At 49.9% G+C, this 20,717-nt stretch overlaps 1 protein-coding gene across 1 annotated transcript in view; it reads left to right on the forward strand.

The window, feature by feature from the left end:
• The first annotated feature begins 515 nt into the window (after window positions 1-515).
• The window catches only part of TMEM211 (transmembrane protein 211), a 50,026-nt gene continuing 29,824 nt past the window's right edge, over window positions 516-20,717 (forward strand). Inside the window, exon 1 of the mRNA XM_010154911.1 lies at window positions 516-671. Within this exon, the coding sequence (XP_010153213.1) occupies window positions 656-671 (16 nt within the window). The 5' untranslated portion in view covers window positions 516-655. The remainder of the gene's footprint in view (window positions 672-20,717) is intronic.

The raw sequence follows: 20,717 nt of genomic DNA on the forward strand, positions 1-20,717 counted from the left end.
GACCCCATTTTGTTGAGAGAGAGGCTAAATCAAAGGCAAAAAGCTGGTGGGGCTGTTGGAGGTGAGCTGGGCTGGGAGCAGCCGGCCGGGTCGGCAGGGGCTGGCTGCAAGGGAACTTCTGCAGTAGCAGGTTCTCTGCTGTGGAGCATCAGTGGCAAAATACCTTCAAATTGCCAGGCTCTCAGGGGCAGGCGCGGTCGCGAGATCCGTTTTAGCTCTCAGTGGAGGCACTGACACGCGCCACAGGCATCTGATGGCACTTGTATTAGTGACGTAGCCCTTCATGCATGTAATACGTTTGCTGTTATCCCCACAGCCCGAATACTGATAACCCCTGGGACCAGGTGACAGGTGAACCATGGGCTTGGTATTTAACAGTGAATTTAAGCAATAGAAGCTGGAAGGGAAAAGGTGGGAGAAGCTGCCCATGACAGGGCGCCACTTCTCCCTTCAGGAGGGGTGTTCTGTGGGGAGGTGTCGCGGCGATAGCGGTGGGGGATCACCTTGCTGACATCCCTGCGTGTCCTTTCAGACGAGCGCTGTGCTGTGCGCGGGCGGCTGTGTCCTGCTGGCCCTCAGCTCGCTGCTGGCCATCGTCGCCATCCTGCTGCCCGGCGGAGCCTGCGAGAGAAGAGTCTGCACCCTGGCTGGCTACATGCAGACAGCAGCAGGCAAGTGACGGGGACTTTGCTCTTTGGGGTGGAAAGGTGGAGTTTCCCCCAGGGTGCTGCCTGGCTGTTCACAGCACCCTGGATCTCAGCAGCAAGAGGCTCTTGCAAACCCTAACCCACGCTGGGAGAAAAGCGAGTGGCCTTTCCTTTTAGCAATTGCCTCCTGAGTCCATCCTTGTAAGATCTACTGAGAATCCCCTCTGCCCAAATACACAGGTCTGTGGCAGAGAGCCTGGGCTGCAGGTCCCACTCGTTGCCCCCTGCTCTGGCTCTTGTGTGGGGCAGGAGGCTGCGGCGAGTGGTGAAGACCAGGGGGAAGGAGGCAGGCAGCTGGGGAAGGTCTGTCCCCATCCTGTGCTCCCTGTGAAGGGACAAACCCCACCCGAGAGCAGTCTCCACTGTGGGGAGCTGCATCTCCAGGAGCTGAAGTGTTGGACCAAACCATCCCAATTCCTCAGCGATGTCCCTGTGGCTGCACTGGACACAAGCCATGACAGGAGATTAAACTGCCCATTCATGTCTGTGCCCGAGAATAAACTCCTTTCCTTGGAGAAATCCTTAGGGCCAGCCAGGCTTCATTATCTGCCCAGCAGCATTCAAGCAGCTTTTGGGGGAAATCCTGTTACATGCTGTCCTCACCAGGGCTCATCCCACGGGAGCCGATTTGGGAACAGATGGAGGGGCCTGGCCCATTAGCCATGGCTGCTCCAGCTCAGCTGGGCTGTAGGTAGCACATCGCTAGTGACCAAAGCATCCCTTGGATGCCATGACTTGGGCATTCCATCGCCCTCCTGTGTCGCATGGTGGTCATGGCCAGTGGGTCCCCTGAGTGCAGGATGGATGCTGGAGGAGCTCCATGCCAACCAGTCTCAGCCCCAGCCTGGGGATGGCATGGGTCACTGGGAGGTGGCTCAGGGTGGCCTTGCAGGTGGTCTCCCACACAGGAGAGAGGGGGTTGGAAAGGGGTAACCCTGCCCTACCTTTGCCCAAGGGGGTGGCACATCCCTGCTGTGGCTGGTTCTGCAGCGAGACACAAGAGGGTGCGAAGCAGGGGATTAGGAAGAGTCCCTGGAAAAAAAACCAGACTGTGGCAGATAAATACAAATGAGGCGCTGTGAGGGGTTTTGGTAATATTGAACAGGCTGTAAATAAACTGTAGGCTCTAAGCATTATTGACAAATGAAAATTTACCGGGGACGTTCGAGCAAGCTAATGGGTTGCTTTAAACCCCAGCAGTGCCTTGCTAAGCATTTTGTATTGCGCTTTTTAATTCTGGTTCACTGTGGATTAATTCCCATTCAGAGCGAGGCAGCCCTGAGTCAACAGAATTAAATGGTTTAATGTATTTGGATTTGGAAATGCTGACCCCCCCCAATTTTTTTTTCACTGTTCCCTGCCACGAGCAGGAAGCTCTTCATTAGAAACCAGCTGCAGCCCAGCAAGCAGCTGGGTGACAGCAACACTCCTCCCCCAAAATCACATTATCTCATAGACAAAAGTGGGGGGTTTAAGGTAGTTGACTTTACGTGGAAGAGAAGGAAAACTGAGCAAGCCCATGAGGTTTGGTGGAGCAACTTTCTGATGGGGGTGGGGGGAGCAGGGTACAGCTCAGCCAGGGGACCCCCTATAAAACCACCACGAGATGCTGGCACAGCAGCAGGAGGGAGCCACATAGCTCCCAAAACCCCAGGTTTACCTGATGAACAGCAGGTCTCACCAGCTCTACCTGTTCTGACATTTTCCCCTTGAAACCCAAATTTTGCTTCCATTTCCCCAACAGAAACAACCCAAAGTGGTTTGCAGACCACCAAAAGCACAAGTAAATAAGCTTAATACTATAAAACCTTGAATCAGGCAGTCTAACTTCCCAATAAAGAGCCAGGTGCATTCAGCCAGGAGCATAAAACATGCCATAAAATGCATGAGCAGAGGCACCGGCAGAGCCAGAATCAGTCCCCACAGCCTCTACACCCTATCAGACAGATGCTCTGAGCCACACTCATGTAAATCCAGGTGCAGAGGCCGAGCTGAACCAAACGAGATCTAATCCTGAGAGCAGCCCCACAGCAAGGGGCAGCCAGGCTCTGGCTGTCCTGCACTTTCCTGCTATTTTTTAGAGGTATAAGTTGTCTCTTGCAGCTCCAGAAGGAAGGAGGACAGAAACCTCATGCAGACAGAGCAGAGCATTAATTGCAGACACAGACATGCCATCAGGGTTCAGAGCTGGGCTAATTGCCACCATACGTTGAACACATGATTCCTGATGCCTGGCATCTACCTCTTGGAAAAAAAAAACCCAACATACACACAAATGACAAGAGGATGATCCCTAATGAAAGAGTAAATCAGCCACAGAGAAAGGATAAAAGACAGAACATTTGCTCAATGCTCACACCCTACAAGCAAAGTCAAAGCTGCCCCTGAGAGATTAGAGACGGAGTTCACCCCCTGAGCATGGTGCCAGCTCACCAATACGAAATTTATGCTAAAATATCTCCTCTGCAGCCTATAGCAGCACCACCAGAGAGGCTGGGGTAGGCAAACTGGCCCCATTTATGTGTGGGTCAACGGGGTGGCCCCAACCCCCAGCTGCAGCCCATTGCTGATGACGGAGAGGGGCCCTGGGGCTAACCCCAGGGACAGGGAGTGTAAGTGGGTGCACAGCTGAAATCCTGCCATAGTCATTTTTCAGCAAAAGCCTCTTTGCTGGCATTTTAAAAATAGAGTTAATTCCAGGAGAAATGTTTCCTGCCATACAGGGCTGTGAGGGAAGGGCAGGGGGTGTTCTCCAGGATCTGGCTGTGCCAGTACAACCTCTCCAGGGGCTTCCAGGAACTGTGGCAGGGAGCTGGGGTTTATAGCTGGACATTACAGTTTATCTCTGCAAAGCTCTCAGACCAGTTTTTGAGCGACTGCCAGCGGTGAAGCTGCTGGAGGGAGTGCAGAGCCATCAGTGTCCCAGGCACTGGCTTCACCCACGGGCACCCGTCGGTGATGCCCAGGGGAGCCCCGAGGCCTCACTCTGAGCTGTCACACGCAGTCCACACATCCCCAGCAGTGCCGCCACATTAGGGCAGTGTCCTGAATGCTGGGGATGCCAAGAGCCAAAGCAGCCTCTGCTGGGTTTCCAGCATGGACTGTGTCTGCTCCCCAGCCCAGGATCATCTGCACTCCCAGGGGAACGGCCTTTCCAGGGGAGCGAGATTTGTTACCTGTGGAGATTGAGATTTGAGCCGAGGCTGAGAAAACCGCATCAAACAGCAAATCCAGGCAGCTTTCTGCTTGTGGGACCAAGGGAAGGATTATGGGTCTGCTGTGGGATTAAGCTGCTGGCGACTGCGCTCTGGCACCAAAGCAGATTGCATCTGCTGCTTAGGAAAAGCAACGAGTCTTTGTAGGCAGGCAGCAGGGACTAGCAGCCTCCCTCCGCAGCTCCCTTTGCTACTCTGAAAGCCTCAGCAACAACCAGGACTGTGTTGCTTTTTGGAAGGTTTTCACCATGGGTTTTTCAGGCAAAGGGCTCTTGCTTTGCTGCCGAGTGGTGGTGGATCCATCTGCAGTTAGTAGCTGGATGCACCCCCGGCTGCACCACGGCTGCTGATCCTTTCCCTAATTTCCGAGACGTGGCTGCGAAGCGGCCTGACAGGAGGAGGCTGCAGAGCTTTGCACCTCAGCGGGGCCACAGGCACAGTCGAGCATGAGGGAAGCCTTTGGGGAGAGTTTTGCTTTCACCCCACACTGCTCTCTGTCTGATCCTACCACTGTCAACTCACTGCTGAAGACAAACTCACTGCTGAGGGCAAATGATCCTGGTCTGCCTGTTCCTTTCTGAGGTTCTTTTGGTTTCGAAGAACAATTTCCTAGCATCACTATGACAGAATCAGAACAGTCATAAAGCTCCAGCAAGACAGGTAGAAACACCCACTTATACAATTCCCTGACTTAGCTGCAGTTTAATTCTAAATTTCATGGGAGTCCTAAGAGCTTCTTCAAGAAAAATTGGATTGCATCCTGCAGCCAAGGTCCTTCTTTCTGTCAGAAGCTGCACAATGGCATTACGGAGGTGGCCTCAGCTTAGGGTTAGTTAAGCAGCAAAGCAAAATGCTGGAGACCTTGTGCTTTTTGAAGTAGCCTGTGATTATGTAAGACATTGATTATCAGGTAAGAACACATAAAGAGGGAGAATTGTTTATTTGTAGATCGTAAGGAATCTTTAAATGCATCACATCCCAACGACTGAAAAGCAACCCAGGTGAAAGCAGGCTGTGCCATTTCCCTGGGAGTGCTGCGGGATGAGTGGGACATTTGCCCCAGCCCTAAGATGCAGACACATTCTGGGGACAGCACGGATGTGGCAGGTGCCTGGCCAGGAGGCTGGCCCAGTTCCTGTGTCACAGTGTTATTTAGGAAGGCAGCGTGTGGTCACTGCCTCTGTTGTGCCTCCCATCCCTCCCTGCATCTCAGCTCACCTCTGGGATCGATGGTGCCCTTTTTTTCCCAGCTTGTACAGGCCCTGAATGGCAAACAGCACCGTCATCCACATCCGTATTGATTCCTCAGGCTAATATTGATCAGCCTGGATGACATATAGGTAATGTATAATTAGTAACTTAGATAAAAATAGCCCCAAGAGGGTGTACAGCCAAGCTGCTCAGGTACTCCGACCTTTGCTAGCATCTCCATGGTGGCAGCAAACAGGAGGGTCGTGACTGCCCAGTAATTGCTGACCTGCTATTAAAAACTCTGTGAAAGTCTCCCCTTCCCTGCTGCCATCCCTACCATATGAGTTGGTCTTGGAGTGCTGCCTGATGGGGTCTCTGATGACCAGGCACCAGTGGAGCTGCTGCCATGACTTAGGAAAGAGCCGCTCCTGTTGCCTCCCAGTGTTTTGTCTGTAAGTTGGGAGTTGCAATTTTAAGGCTCAAAGATGCTGTGAGCTGACAGAGCTTCACACACATCAGAGGCCTGTGGCCAGTCTGCACGCACAGCAGTTGCCTGTGAGGTCTCAGATCCCTCCGGTCCTGCACCTCACCAAGAAATCACGATTTGAAATAATGGCCTGGGCAAGGAACTCTGCCAAATATCACCTTCCAGTGTCCTAAATGACTTGTGGCCCCAGGAGCTGTTGGGGTCACTGCAGGGGCCACCAGGCAGTGGGGATGTGCCCACTGCTCCCAGAGTGCAGGCGGTGTCACAGCGTAGCCCCCGCAGCACTTCTTTGAGGAGACATAAATGGAGCAGACATCTGCCCGAGGCAAGGGACAGTTTGGGGTTGGGTGGCCAGTGCTGCGACTGACGCTAAAACTGTTCAGGAATGGCTGAGGAGATGAAGGTCGGAACCAGTCCCAGATTATGGAGCCTTTCCCAGCCTCTCCCACACAGCCCGAGCTGGGGGCTGACCCGCAGCTGGTTTCCTGATGGGCGTTCTTGTGGCCGCGGTGCTGGGGAGCCCCATCCTGTTGACACTGAGGGTTGTTTGTCAGAAGACAGCCCTGAGATTTGGAAGAGGAACTTGGCAGCGGAGACAGGGGGGAAGCAGCGCCCTGTTGTCCAGGCATTGATTTGATTTAAAATCACCCAAAGCTTCCCCCATCCCTGTTTTAAAAATAGCATCTTGGCTTTTATCGCAGAGCCCATGCACTCCCTCTTCTTGTGGCAGCAGTGTCTTGAAACACACGCTTAGTCCTCATACAATGACATTGCCGGGTGTGTTCAGGCATTGGAGCTGCATGACAAAATCGTTGCCATAAAGCTGTTTCCAGTCATCCACAAAAGGTTTCCCCAAAACTGCAAGATATGACTAACCAAGAGAAGATGTCCCGAAGATAAAGCAAAGTCCAGCCTTGATGCAGGTAGTTGGGCATGAAAGTAAAAACCAGCAGCATAATACCTGAACCGGGAGGTGGGTCCAGCTCCTGAGTCGCAAGGGCAACAATTCTGCGTTCCACTTGTCTTTCCGTGGAAAGAGCGATGCTCCCATCACAGCTGGGAGTAATTGTATGAGCCTCATCGTTGCTCAGGTCCTCATCGCTGTCTTCCCCCTCTCCCCTCCACATTTCACATCTCGTCCTTGCGATAGAGACGGCGACCAACGACGTCGGAAGCCCTGGTTCCTTCCCTGATGCAAGGCTTTTCCCCACTGTTTTCTTTAATTACATTAGCAAAGTCAAAAAACTGCCTTTGGCACATTATTATTCAGTCAGTGAACTCTCACTAATTCCTGACACAACTAATAAATATCTGATGGTAGGAGCCCGCTGCTGGGCTGTGGGAGAGGGGGCTCTGTCGCAGCCCAGCCCGAGAGATGCTTCGCTCCAGCGCCAATATTGCTTATGCCCGACTTCCTTTTTTTCACTTGCACTGATACAAATCCTCTTTTGCTGCATTTTTTTGCCAATTTGCTGCAGAATTCAGTGCAGTAAAAGCCATCACCATCCTGAGCCTTGGGCCGGTGTGTTCTGGAGCAGGGACTGCTCTGAACCCTGCAGAGATGCTGGGCGCCAGCACCAAAGCTCAGATGACGTTATTCCACCAGTCTCTGAATGCTGAAGAATTTGATGAACTCCCGTGTCAAAACCAACAATTCACTTTTTTTCCATCTACCTTCCAATTGGGAGCTGTCACCTGGGAGGATGTTGCAGGGGAGCAAATTGAAGTTGCCAGATCCACAGATCAACGGGCATGAAAATGGAACCACAAACATCGACTCAACTTCAGCTTTTCATCGGAGGAAATTTTTCCTTCTGCTGAAACAGTGATTTCTCCGTGCTTACTTGGGTGCATACATTCGTCTGACAGATCATCTTAATTCAAGAGTCGTTTTGTGATTCTGCTTTCAAAACCTCAAATCTTCAGCGGAGAGCCAGACCATTAAACTTAGCAGGAAAAGGGAGAGGGGCTGGCAGCATTCCTAATGGCCCGGCTCCCTGCCATGGGGTAAGTGTAGATTAGCCTTCCCCGGGGTTTAAGCTCATTTCATACAAGGTGCAGAGCTGCTGAAGGAGACAGGGCCAGATCCTGGCTGCACGGTACAGCAGCTGAGCCCCGCTTCTGCCTCGGTGAGAGATGCTAGGGATTCATTTCTCTCTGACATTTGGACAGTTTTCTTTCTTCTGCCTAGTTCTCAAACTATGGTTTGATTTTCTCCAGGTATGGCTTTACCATTTGGCAGAAACCTGCTGACTTGGTGCCTTTGCTCTCCATCCAGGCTGGGGACACGGCAGCAGCAGCAAGCCTGGGCTAGTGCTGGGAGCAGCATATTTCTCAGTAGCCTCATTTAGAGAAAAAAACAGCCATGTCCTTTCCTTGGTTTCTTGGAGAGAGGGGCAATACATTTCCAGTGGTATCGGTGACAGAAGCAATATCCTTTAATTGCTATCATTGGGAAAGAGCAGTTTTATACTGCGAGAAGGACTAGTTCACTTGTATAAACCATATTTTCTGTTCCCTTAAACCTGGGGAAATCCTTGTCGTATTAATATGTGGCTGAATTGCTTCTCTTTCAACAGTTCTCCTAGGGATTTGAGTTTAGGCCAGTTATTGCTTTTGGATGCAGTAACAGTCCATAAAAAGTATATTTGGTAAATAGTAACAGTGCTTTGTAATAAATGGGAACAACAAATAACAAGTGCCACTGGGGCTCCAAAGCTGCTGCCCCTGAGGAAACACAAGCCAGCCCCACGGACCCAGGTGCTGTGCCAGAGCCATGCGTCTCCGATGGGAAAACCCGTACGTCGGTTATAAAGAGAATTTGCTTCCCTTTCCCGTGACTCCCCGTTCAGTTTACAGGCTGTTCTTCCTTCTTGTACAACACAGGACGTTTACTCTCATTCTAACATTTTCAAGGTACCAGTGTGGAGCTCAGGGGTGGTATCAGAGGGCTCTTCAAGCCATACCTTTCGAAGCAGGCCCCCTCACGTGAGTTTCTGGGAGGATGGCTTTGATGATGGTTCACCTTTTGTGGAGCTTAACCATGCTTGTTCGTTTTTGCAGGAGAGAACCACTGCATGAGAGGGTCCTTCTTCCCTTGCGAATTTAGGTTGCTGGTAGCACAGTCAGGACAGCATAAAACCATCCTGCAGAGCTTCTATCATTTAATAGCTGCCATTAGTGGCTGCCCAGCCTGCTTGTTGCATGCCCACAGTGATGGGAAGAAGCAGGGCTCCTTATCTCCTTGCTATGTGATTATGTTCTTCCACAGATGTTTCTCTGTAAACAGTTTGACTTTTCCTTTTTTCCCCCTGGTTTGGGTCATGTTTGTGTCGGCTGCTGCTGCGAAGATGGACTCAGACCCTTGAAGACCCCCTCAGGGCTACCTGAATATCCTCCCTTGCTGTGGGGAATGGAGTTCCCAGCTGAATTTCATGCATCCTGAAGCAATTGTGTAGGGGTCGCATCATCTTTATTAACTCATCCATCTGGACTGAGTGGATAGTGTAACGCAGAGAAAAAAACCCTCCCCATCCTCTCTGACACTAACAGGAACTCAGGACTGTCACAGGCAGTTTGCACTTTGGTCTGCTCAAGAGAAGGAAGTGTGCATTTTGGGGAGCTTTGGTCAATCCCAGTGTCCAGCCCGCTCTAATGGTCAATGTTTTAAGTTTTTGGCCTGTTATGATGTTGCTAAACCAATACGAGCAGCATGAAAAACATGTTGTCTCTGGCCTTGGTGTCAGAAATAAATGTTTGCTGGGCTGGTTGGATCCTGGCTGTAATTTAACAGGGGTCTGAATGTGGGACAAGGACCCATCAGGACACAGAGCAGGGTGGATACAGCAATGAGAGCAGCATGTACCCTTGTCTGCCAGCAGCAACATGCTGCCCTGAAACCTGGAGGTTGATATCAGTTTAAGGTGAAGCAGTGATGCCCCAAATGGCTCAAAATCTGTTTTCCTGAGATTAGATGAAGCTCGTGCTATCTGTAGATCCACCTGGGAAGTCATTACGGGGCCTTGCTGTTGCCGTAGAGGAGCGATGTGTTGGCCTAGCCTTGGCGAGCAAGGTGATAAATCTGGGCTGCAGCTGCTGTCCTTTGTGTCACAAATTGCCCAGGCAGTTAAAAACGTCTGTGTTCACGCATCAGCCAGTCCTGCTTTAAGGCATGTGCAGAAATAGCATTTCCCTGAGAAAGGAGCTATGAAGCTCTGACAAAACGGGTCTTTCCAAACCTACAGCCCCAGCTGAGCAGCAGGGTCCCGGCTTCTGGGTCAGAGCCTTCGGTTGGGATGCAGGACGTTTCAGTCCTTCTCTACTTGCTCTAGATGAGCGTTTGTTCTGTATCCTGAATAACTGGCAGGCAGTGCTGGGTGAGCTGGGGAGCCGGGAAGCCAGCCCTGAGAGCGGACATGTGAGCGGTGGCTCAGGGCCAGATCCCACTTCCTTTTTGCACAGCTTGATAAGGCAGGTAGTCTGGCAGAGGTCTCCGTCCTTGTGTGGGCACGTAGCACAGCTCCCACGTGAGCGCTGCTTCGGAAATGTTTTGCTCTGCCTTCCCATCTGAATCTATGCTGAGCCGTATTTCTTTGCTGGTAAGGAACAGATCTGCTGGGGGGAGGAATTTACCCCGCACTGAGTGTAAACACAGATGGAAACATGGTGAAGCCCTTTTCAAAGTCACAGGAATAAATCTGTTTCAAAGACTGAACATCTGGGGCAGTGGAAGTGCAGGTGGAGAACTACCCCAGGAAGGGACAGTGGTGCTAAGGGATGGCTGTCTGGGGAGAGTGGAGGTGTCTGAAGTGGGAAAATTACACCAAAGAGCAACAGAAAGCTCCAGAAAGGTCACCTTTTGGATCTTTTTTAAAGACTCCTTTATTTTTTGGAGTCCTGTGAGTTGCAGCCCAGGCGCTTCAGATGGAGCAAGTCGGTTGGCTTTTCCCCTGAACTAATCTCATCTGACTTTTCTAAGGCAGCACGTGAGGGATGCAGCCCCAGCTGCTGGGATAAGTGGGATTTGGCTCCCTGGTTAGGCAGCAACCGCTGTGCTACAGAAGCTGCTCTGTGCACTGCCCCAAAAGGACCGACATGGCATGTTCATACCACGGGGAATCAGCTTCATGCTCATGGTTTGGTCAACTCTTCTGCTCCAAGCCAGCACATTTTCTATGCTCCTCAATAAGAGCACTCCTGACAAAGGCCTTGGTCCTGCTGGGCTTCATTCACTTGCCTAACCAAAAAGCTAAAAACATGGAGAAGCTTTGGATGGCTGAAGAAATGTTAAATCGTGTTCCCCTCCCAGCCATAACCTTGGCAGAAGCACGGCTCTGGCTGCTAAAACCCATAAAATGAACAGCCCCTCTTTCTCCTGATAGAGGTATAAAAATATAATTACTTGAAGAGCGACTTACGATTCGGTGAAACAAGGATCTTCTCCTTTTTGATTGAATTATGCAGTGGTATTCCTAGAAGACTGGAAGCAGATGGCGAGCTCCGGCCAGGCATTTTACAGCCTGAGTTACTACGTGGAGGGGATGGAGCCACTGAGGCTGCAACATGCTGCTCCTGCCTTTCTGCTTGCCATCATGGTGTGTTCCCTGGGAAAGTAGATGCTGGAGGATGGGGAAGGATGCTTTGCAGCAATGGATAGAGCGGTGGAGCACGTCCAGTAGCAGAGGGCTTGTTTTGCAGCAGCAGCATGCAGCTCAGGTGGCAGCAAAGAAGGCAGAAATTGTGTTTCTGCAAACCCAGCGCTGCTTTGGTCCCAGCTAGGCACATCGTGAATGCAATCCCAGTGTATGGGACCTGGGAGGTGGCAAACCTCCCTCCTGTCACGCAGGAAAGCTCCCCATCCCTCTGGGTCCAGGAGGAGGATGGATGAAGGCAGACGGTCCCCTGGGCTGGGGTGGCACGAACACCGCTGTGTAATTTCTGCCTCGCTGCTCCTCCTGTCCCCATATATCTTGAGCGTGTCAATAAAATCAGACAGACTATTAGCAGCATGTCGTGTTATCAGCCACGGATGTGTGTGCTGTGCATTAGGCAGCCATGCAGCCTGCATTTTATGAAGTCAGCTGCTCATACTGCTGCTGGGGTTGCAGCGATTATCACATCCCCTCACAGCTGGGTGACACTCTGGTTTTTATGAGCTAACCTAAAACAAAGGCCCTTTCTTTTTAAAGATAAATTAACGATTCTCTCCCTTTCTTTTTTTAATGGCATAACAGCCAGCTGACTACTAGGTGAGACACAAATCTTCTTGCTGAGTTATGCCTACTGCATTGTCTTTTTCGATTATTTTTATCGAATAAGCAAATGTTCTTTCAGAGCTCTGAAGTCCTTACGAGGGAGGCTCATTTTCTGCTACCGTGATCTCTTTGTTGCGGGTGGGTGATGTATGAAAAGGAATTGCAAATAGCTGTTTACAGCAAGCAAAGTCACGGAACAGCCCACTTTAATTTCTGCTATCTGTTGGAGACTGTTGTTGGTGATGGTCAAAATTAATTAAGCAGGAAGGAAGAGAGCAGGGAGGCAGCACGCATCCAATTCTGACATTGAAATATTAATGGTGAGCTAATCAAGAAAGAGTATCTATGAATATCTAATCAGCTTAGAGTTTGCATTTTTACTGATGTGGTGAACTTCTGGGCAACAGCCCTTTACAGGAGGTGTCGGAGCAGAGGTGGGCTGCCTGATTGCTCTATCTGGGAATAAACAAATAGCTCATGTCTCTGTCGGGGCTGAGGCACCTTTGCCTTTTGCACCTCACAGCCCAGCTGCCACTGGACGCTGCTGTATCTTCCTGCTGTCACCTACAGCAGTCGGGTCAGAGGGTCCAGCCCACGGCATCACTGGTGCTGTGTTCCTTCCTCCCCAGTGCCAGAGGGCACACAGAAGGCTCTGTTCCTCCAGGACCGAGCTGCAGCATCTATCCACATCCAGGCCTCGGGTAAAAGCTCAAAACAGCATAGCCTTGAACGCAGGACCTTGCCCTCTTGCTCCACGCCTGGTGCAGGGCACCCGTTCCTGTCTCTCCTGCCAGTGCGTGACTGGTGTTGCCAAGTTGAATTTCCAGGCTGTTTTGGGGGAAACAGGTGGTGATGCTTGTGCTGCAGGACTAGGATGCACCACAGCTCCCCATACCCAGCACCTGTTCTGGGCACAATGGCTGTAGTGAGGGCCGAGCTGCTTTCACCAACCCACCACTCAGGCAGGGAAAAACAGGAGGAAACAATTCCATGGCAAAACTAGGCTGATCCTAATCAGTCACAAAAGTAAATGTCACCTTTGGGTGCCAGGAGGAGTCAAGCGGCATTTCTCTCTTCAACATCAGCGTAATGAGGGCTGTGGCTTTGGAGATTTGTATTGCTGTGTTTCTGCAAACAGTTCCCTCCTCTAACCTCTTGGAAATTGGATTTTGCAGGGCTGAGCAGTTTGTGTGCAGCAGATAGCAGCGGGACTGATAAGCAGAAACCTGTTTACACACTCACTCATATCCAATGCTACAATTGGGCAGGGGACTGCCTGGATTTTTTAAAATTTTTTTTTTAACACTGTCAAATGTAATCCTTGTGGCTGAATGTCTCATTGCTGTTTAGCAGGGAGATATCTGAACTGGGCAGTTTTAATGGGTAACAACTGTGAAAATAACTCCATGTGATGCAAAAGGATAAAGGTGATAAGTAAAATAAGGAAGAACAGAGTAGTGATCAGTAGGGAATGGTGTACCTGCCCTCTCCTGTGCAGAGTGGAATTTCACATATCACCAAGTTAGTAGGAACTGGACACAACCCCAAATGCAGAGAGTAGAGTCCTGGCATGTCACTCTGACAGCAACGGGGACTTTCTGGGAAAGGAAAATGGAAAGCAGATGGTATCAGTTAAGGATAGCGGCAGAAAGGTACCAGGGAGGTCCAGGGAGGTGGGGGAGCTCAGTGGCTGTATCCGTCCACCGCAGTCTGCGGGTGCGTGGGCACTGAGATGCCCGGTCCAGTTCCTGAGGGCTGACGGTGGAGTGAGCAGCAGGCATTTCTCCAGGAGCAGCATTCTGAAATGTGCTTCTCTGTGTTGCTCCAATATAACCCAAATCTGTCAGCCTTTAGGGCTAGCTGAGAAGGTCATCTGTGAACACAGCTAATTATTTCAAGCAAAGCAGCAGGCTAATGCCACTGGTCTGCTCCCGGGAACCAAGCTCTGCCCTGTGCCTTGGCTGTGTAGCTGCACACAAGCTGCAAGGAATTATGGATGCACAGGGCTGTATGTTAAGCCCACAGATATAAACAGATCCTGCTGGCATGTACCTGGAACATGGAAAGGGAAACATTTTTCATAGCTGATTCATTCAGTTGTCATGAAAATGCTATTCAAGCCAAAAGATAGCATTTCTTCTTCCTGCCATTTAATTTTGTTTAATCTGCTCTTGGCATTTATTGAAAGAAGTGTTTTATGCACATCAAAGCCAAAGATTTCAAAACAACACATGAAAAAAGAGGTTTAAGGTCAGTCCAAGGGAGGACATGGTAGCAAACATGAGATGAAAGATGCTAGTTTCAACAAGGAAGGTCTGTGCAAAATGAGAGGTCACGTTGATCTGTGGTCCCGGGGCACTTCATTTGCACCTCTGACACCAGCTACAAGTGGTGGGCTTTGTGTGTTGTGACCCCTCCAGCAGTTTAAGCAAGGCTGCCCTTAATCTGAGCAGGTTTAAAAGTAAAATATGCCTTGATAACATGACTTTTCAGGAGCCTTTTCACATGGACAAGGAGTTTCCCATGGCTCTACCCGGTGTTGGCCCAACTAGCTTTGCCTGGGGCAGCAGGCAGAGCTGAGCTATCCCTTGCATTCACCCTCTTCCAGCGAGTGTTGCTGCTTCTCACACGAGTAAATGAGCCTAAGCACTTGACAAACTGAATGAGCTTCTGAAAGTGAGTCCAGTGGAAGGGCCAATCCTGCAAGATGCCTCCTGGTGCATTAAGCATCCCAAATGCCAAAATTGAAGAAGGAGAAGTGTGAAAGATCCCTAGAAAACTTCCGCTCTCAGTTCCTTTTACACGGGTAGAGGTAACAAGCTGACACAGGTTAATTTATAGCTCAGTTGTATGCTGCTCGCAATGTATATGTTTCCAGCCAGCAGTCATTAGTAAATCACTTTCCCACCAATTCTCTTGGCATATAAAAGAAGTTTCTCCCTTCCTGACATTTAAAAAAAATCCTAATAAGTTATACACTCCATGACTTTATAGCATTTTTAATATTTAAAAGAAGGCTAGAATCTATAACCTCAACCTTTAACAAATGTACAGTAACGAGATAACAAATTTGCCTCGAACAGCTGCTATCTTGGTACCAACTGGCATGAAGAGGAGGGAAGTAATTGGCTTGTTTTCAGATAATTACCATAATTGTAGTGACACCATTTGGATCACATCTAACTGCGTTCCTCCTGCAAGTTGGATAATTTAATAATTGGCAGAATTTAGACTGACAGGTAAAGGCAACGTATGGTGGGGAAATCGGTCGGCACTTCCCTGCATTGCTGCTACAGGCTCTGCTGCTCTTGCTGTGAGGTTTAGAAAACCTTTAGATTTTCCTGCCTTTCTTAAGCCCTGCAACCAGTTCACATCTTTGCTCCTTTTCTGATGCTTGACCTGATGAGACCACGTTTTGCACCTTTTAAACCTTTTGAGATAAACCACTTTGGTTCAGTCCTACCCAAATTACTGTTTTCTCTGTGCACTGAGTATTTTTAGCTGTCCTAGTTCTGCTGGGGGCTTGTCAGAGCTCTGCACCAAAAGTGGATTAAACTGAAGTCAGGTGCTTACAGACAGCAAATGCCTTTTCTGGAGATTGAACCCAGATCCCCCCTGAGCCAGGCTCATTCCCCTGGCCAGCCCTGCAAAGCTGCAGGGGTGGTGGGGACCAGAGTGTGGTGGGCTCAACATGACGTACCGGAGAGAATTTGTCCCTGTCATGTCTTCTTGTACTCGCTGCTTTTGGCCCATGTGAAGGGGACTCAGCGTCTCCTGCGTCTCCAGTCCTGACAGCTCTCCGGCCAGAGTCCCAGGAGCAGGGAGGCTGCAAGGTAAGGCCAGGAGGTGGCTGAGGCTACCAGAGAAAGACAAGAAGGTTTTATCAGGTCAGCTGGGCATTTTTGGCAGGGAGTTGCAAAATGGAGCAGAGCTGGTGCTTTGCAGGGTTGGTATGAGTACTGAGAGCTTGCCTGCGGTGCCTGTCCGTGGCCCTGCCTCCATTTCTGCTTTGCAGTGCAGAGGTGAAGACACCTGACAGCAATACTGACCGTGCCCAAGGAGAGGGGTCCGCTGGAGCTTTTCCAGTCCCCAAAGGAGACACACTCTTAGGGCACAGTTTCTTATTTTGCTTCATGCCCCTGCTACTCCCTGTCTCTTCTGTGTTTCCTGGGCTGAACCCAGACACATCTGTCAGATGACAGAGAGGTCAAGGAGGCTGTGCCAGAACTGCAGGGCAAGCAGAGGCAATGTCTGCTGGGGCAAAGCGGAATACTTCCTGTCCGTACCAGTCTCTGGCAGAGCCATGCTCTGCCACGATTCGGGCTGAACCAGGCCCTCCATCCCACATGTTCAACGTGTCCCAGTGTGAGGTGACTGCTCATGCACTAGCTGTAGGTCAGCAATTCAAGCCCATACCTGGGGGGATGCCCAGCTCATCACAAAGGGATGGGGAGGACTTTGGCACAGAACAGGCAAAGCACTCATCTCTAATAAACCTGTCTGCCAAGATGAGGTTGACAGCTCCATCCCAGCCTCTGGTACCCAGGCACACACACAACACTGGTGCAGGAGGGAAGGGAGGGCAGGCGACTACAAAGCAAATCCTTTCTCTGTTTCCCCAGGCTCTGGAGGGGATGTTCTCCAGTGTAGCGGTGGGAAGGAGTGGGAGCATGTGCTGGACTAGGTTTGCAATGCTGGGTTTGCATGCCTGGGAGTGGCTGGCTGATCCCCACACATCCCATCTCCCTTCCCCTCACACAGAAACTGCAGGGTAACCGTTTCCTTGCAGCACTCCCTCCCCCTCTGTGATTTATTGCTGCCAGGAGGCTCTGCATGTGGAGGTGGCATAAATCTCACCCAAAAGAGAGAGAAAGAGGAAATTTGCATTTGCTCTCTCACTAGAATATCGAATGCAGCCTTCCAGTTCACTACTGAAACCCTGAGCAGGTCCCAGGCAGAAGGCTAAGGTATGCCCCTCAGGATAAAACAGGGCCAGCACTGGGGGCTTCCATCCCTGCCAAAGGAGGCTCCCACAGCCAGCAAGGAGCAGCTCCCCCACTCAGACCAATTATCCCTAGATTAAATTCAATCCATTCCTATTTATATTCCATGGTATCAGCCTACATAAATCTGCAGCTTTTGCAGGCTTCAAGCACTTACTGTGCTCCCCTCTCCCGATCTGCCAACAACCACAAACCCTTTAAATAGCTTTTTCTCATTCAGCCCTTCCGATTCTCCTAGTCATTTCTGCAGTGTATCACCCACCTCCCTCCAAGTTGCTGCGCAATGCCTCCGAAGCAGCCCCTGGGCTGACAGTGTGCTGGAGCTAAACTCCTGCAAGCTGCTACTGGCAAGACTACAGAAAGCAATTAGGGGGATTCTAGGCAGAGCACGGTCATGCTGCTGCAATGGGTCTGGATGTCCTGTCACGAGCAGCCAGCCCGGACTAAGAGGCTTTCAAATAAGCAGAGAAAAAACCCTGGCAATTGTCTCTGGGATTACATTTTAAATGGAAGCCCATCAGTGTTTTCATATGTCGACAGTAAACTGGATACAAAGCAAACCAAGAAATGCAAGAGAGCAAAAAGAGAGGTGGATAAAACACATTAATCAGAAGCAAAAGTTGGAGGCAGGCTGCAAACCTCTGCTTCTGTACGGGCTGACGGCTGTAAATAGCATATTGAAGCAATGGAGGAAGTAGAGAATTAATTACAGTTCTGAGACCCAATCCCACTTCCAGCCACAGGCAGCATTTATTAAGATCTCACTGAGGCGGGAAAGATTGAACAAGGGACTCGGGGGACTACGAAGGGGAAAAGAATTAATCAGTTTGTCTCAGGAGACTGGAGAAGTCAGATTAAATAAAAACTGGAAGTGAAATGAAGGGGGGAACAAGGTAGTTGGAAACCTGGACTATTTGAAGGAGAAACTGTGGAGTCACAGCTGCGAGCAGTCCCAGGAGCTCTAGCCCCTCACTACAGAAGTTGGGGAGCTTTGGGGGGAAAGGCTGAAAGTTTACCTTCAATTCTTTTAACAGGTTTGGAAATGTCACATTTAGGCCTCTTGCTTCCTTTGCCTGGCTGAAGGAGGCCTCGCGAGGTGCCCCCAGCTCTCCCACCTCTGATCCTTGCTCCAGCGCATCACTTAAGTGCCCAGGTCACCCGAGTGCTGGTGTCACTGGAACCCAAGAGCCATTCCCCAGCCTGCCGGCATTCCCTGGTAGCCAAGGGGGACCAGGAGGGGAAGCTGAGCCCAGTTGGACAAATAGATGTCCGAACATGTCCCACAACCAACACCCTAAAAGGAAAATCTTGGTCCCTGCCTGTTGTCAGCCAGCGTTTTCCATCACAATAACATTCAATTATTTCTCTTCCAAAGTGTACAACATTTTCTTCCCTCTTTTGTGTTGCTTTTCTGCCTGTTCCTCTGGGAAAGGTCACTGGGCTTCCACATTCCGGCTGCGTAATGAGCTGCGACAAACACTGCCTGCCGATGGTGACCAGCACTGGGGTCAAACAGTTTTAGTGGGCGTTGAACACCAACGTCACAGGGAGGGAGCCTGTCCCTAGCTTGCCAATGGGAGTCCCACTGCCGAGCTCCTTCACCCCCATACAGCCCAGTGGCAGAAACTTCATGGAAACCAGACTAGACCCCTTGTCTTATTCTTCCCCCTCAAAAATCCCAAGCTTGATTTACAGCCATGAATAAAAATCCTTTCGTGTAATCAAAGTAAACAGTGAATGGGAGAACATCCTTTCTTCTCCTTAGTAAGTTTTCATCTTCAGGAAACAGGAAAGCATTCCTATTTTTTCTGGCATATCCAGAAATAGGCTCTGTTGAAAAAGCCCTTATGGAAATACAAAGTGAATATCCCAGAGGAATGTTTCTTCAAACCCCGACAGCATTGATTCAGAGGAGAGATACCAAAGCCTTCCTTGTCTTTGGATGCATCAGAAACTTTCCAGTAAAACTGCTATTTAGCAAGTTCATATCAGTCTCTTTCACACTAGTACCGCTCTCTGCCTACTTCTTTAGCAAGCTTCCAGGTTACTGGAAATTACTGGTTAGAGTAAAGCACAGAAAACAGCAAAGCAGGTTGTAAGGGAAACAGGCTGTATTAGCATCTGTGTTGGGTAATAACCCTTAGGATATCAGAAAGATTCATAGCAGGATGGTTTCTTCCCTGTGTTATGCCAAAGAACAATCAAAAAAAGGGTATGTTCTGCTGATTCTATAGTGGTATTTCCTAGCAAAACCACTAAATACTGTTTGGTTCGTTCATATTAAACTCCAGCTAACATATGAGGGTAGGGAGGGATGTGCTGTACTACAGCTGATGGCTTTTGAAAGCTATATGTGCGCGTAAGCCATCTCTACCATCCTATCTCCCTGATGCCCAAGCGTGGTACAGCAGGGGCTGAACCTGGTCACTCTGACCCTGAGCGCTTGTACCTGGCTGCGTGGTGTCAGCCCCTTCCCCTCAAGGCAGAGCTGACCTCAGGTTTAAGGTGAACAAGCCACCAAGCCACAGCTGCAGGAAAGACTTCAAAAGAAAGTCTATTTCCCAACACATGTTATTTTTCAAACAGTAACCAGCCAAAGAACTGAATGCAAAACTGGTGCAGAAATATATTCTCCTTTAGAAAAGCAACAAAAAGGATGTTAGCTTGGGGGTACAGATGAGACAGGGAATTATATCCGCTTCCTGTACTACTAGATTGGAAGTAGAACCTGAAAGCTGGAGGTGGAAGAGCATCCTTAAACCACCTCTGCCTCCCAGGGTCCCATGGGGCCCCAGTTTCAATCTTTGGGGTGTACAGAGCCAATTGCACCACTTACTTTTTTTTGCAGTTGGGGCTGCCCAGTGGTACGTCACACATACACCAAGATGGCCATCAAGAGAAGACAGAATCTTCCTGTCACTTTCCAATCAGGCTTTTCAGGTGGCGAAAGACTCATTGCATCTCACTTTAATGCCCCGAGGGTTTATTGATGGATCCCAAAATTAGATCAGCAGACCTGGGCAGGCTCAGAAGTCTAGCTAGGCTTGTTACTTTAATGAAATGCTAATTGCTGCTTCTGCAGTCTAAAAAAGTGCCTTTGGTCCTTCAGCAGCTTCAGTTAAGCAGTGTTAATTGCCAAAGCTAATTATGTTGCTGTTGCTCCTAGATACTGGTTCAGGTTAGGTCTGTAAACAATGAAAACGATAGCCAAACGGCTGTAGCTGAGCTGATGTGCCCTGTGCGAGGCCAGGCTCTGTACAGCGCTGGCTGAAGGCATCTCTCTGCTCTCGGTGCTTTCTGTGCTTTGCAGGGAATAGGGGCTGCATCCCGAGCCGAGGCTGCCCGCTCTTCACAGGGCAGGACCAAGGAGGTGACGATTTCTAGGCAAGAGACCTCGCAGCAAACCTTCTTGCCAACGTTTTTTGGATTTTAGTTTTGAGAGAAAATACAGAAAAAAAGCTTGCCTTTCCTCAGTGCCATAGGTGCAGGTCTACTCATCTCTTCAAACAGCTACCCTAAAGAGGCCCGAAGTTTCTTCTGTGTTGCAATTAGTGGAAAGCAAGAAACAGACAGATTTGGGGTTCCCCTTCCTCACAGAAAAAACCTTCCAAGTGCCTTTTTGGTTGTACATCCTACTGTATTGATGAAATCCCCAGCTGAAAAGGTGCGTTACATCAGTTAAACCAGCCGAACTTTCTAAGATCTTTCTGAAAAACAAGCATGCTGTTAGGATAAAATATTTGCTGGTTGAGCAGCCTCGTATAATTGCTCCAAAGGGGCTATGCCAGGCCCCTTGGAAACCTCTGCTTCGGGACCAGAGGCAGAAGCAGCTCAGTGTTGGCAGCTGTGCCCATTGCAAA

This window comes from Eurypyga helias, unplaced genomic scaffold, assembly GCF_000690775.1.
Source record: "Eurypyga helias isolate BGI_N326 unplaced genomic scaffold, ASM69077v1 scaffold20757, whole genome shotgun sequence".
Lineage (NCBI taxonomy): Eukaryota > Metazoa > Chordata > Aves > Eurypygiformes > Eurypygidae > Eurypyga > Eurypyga helias.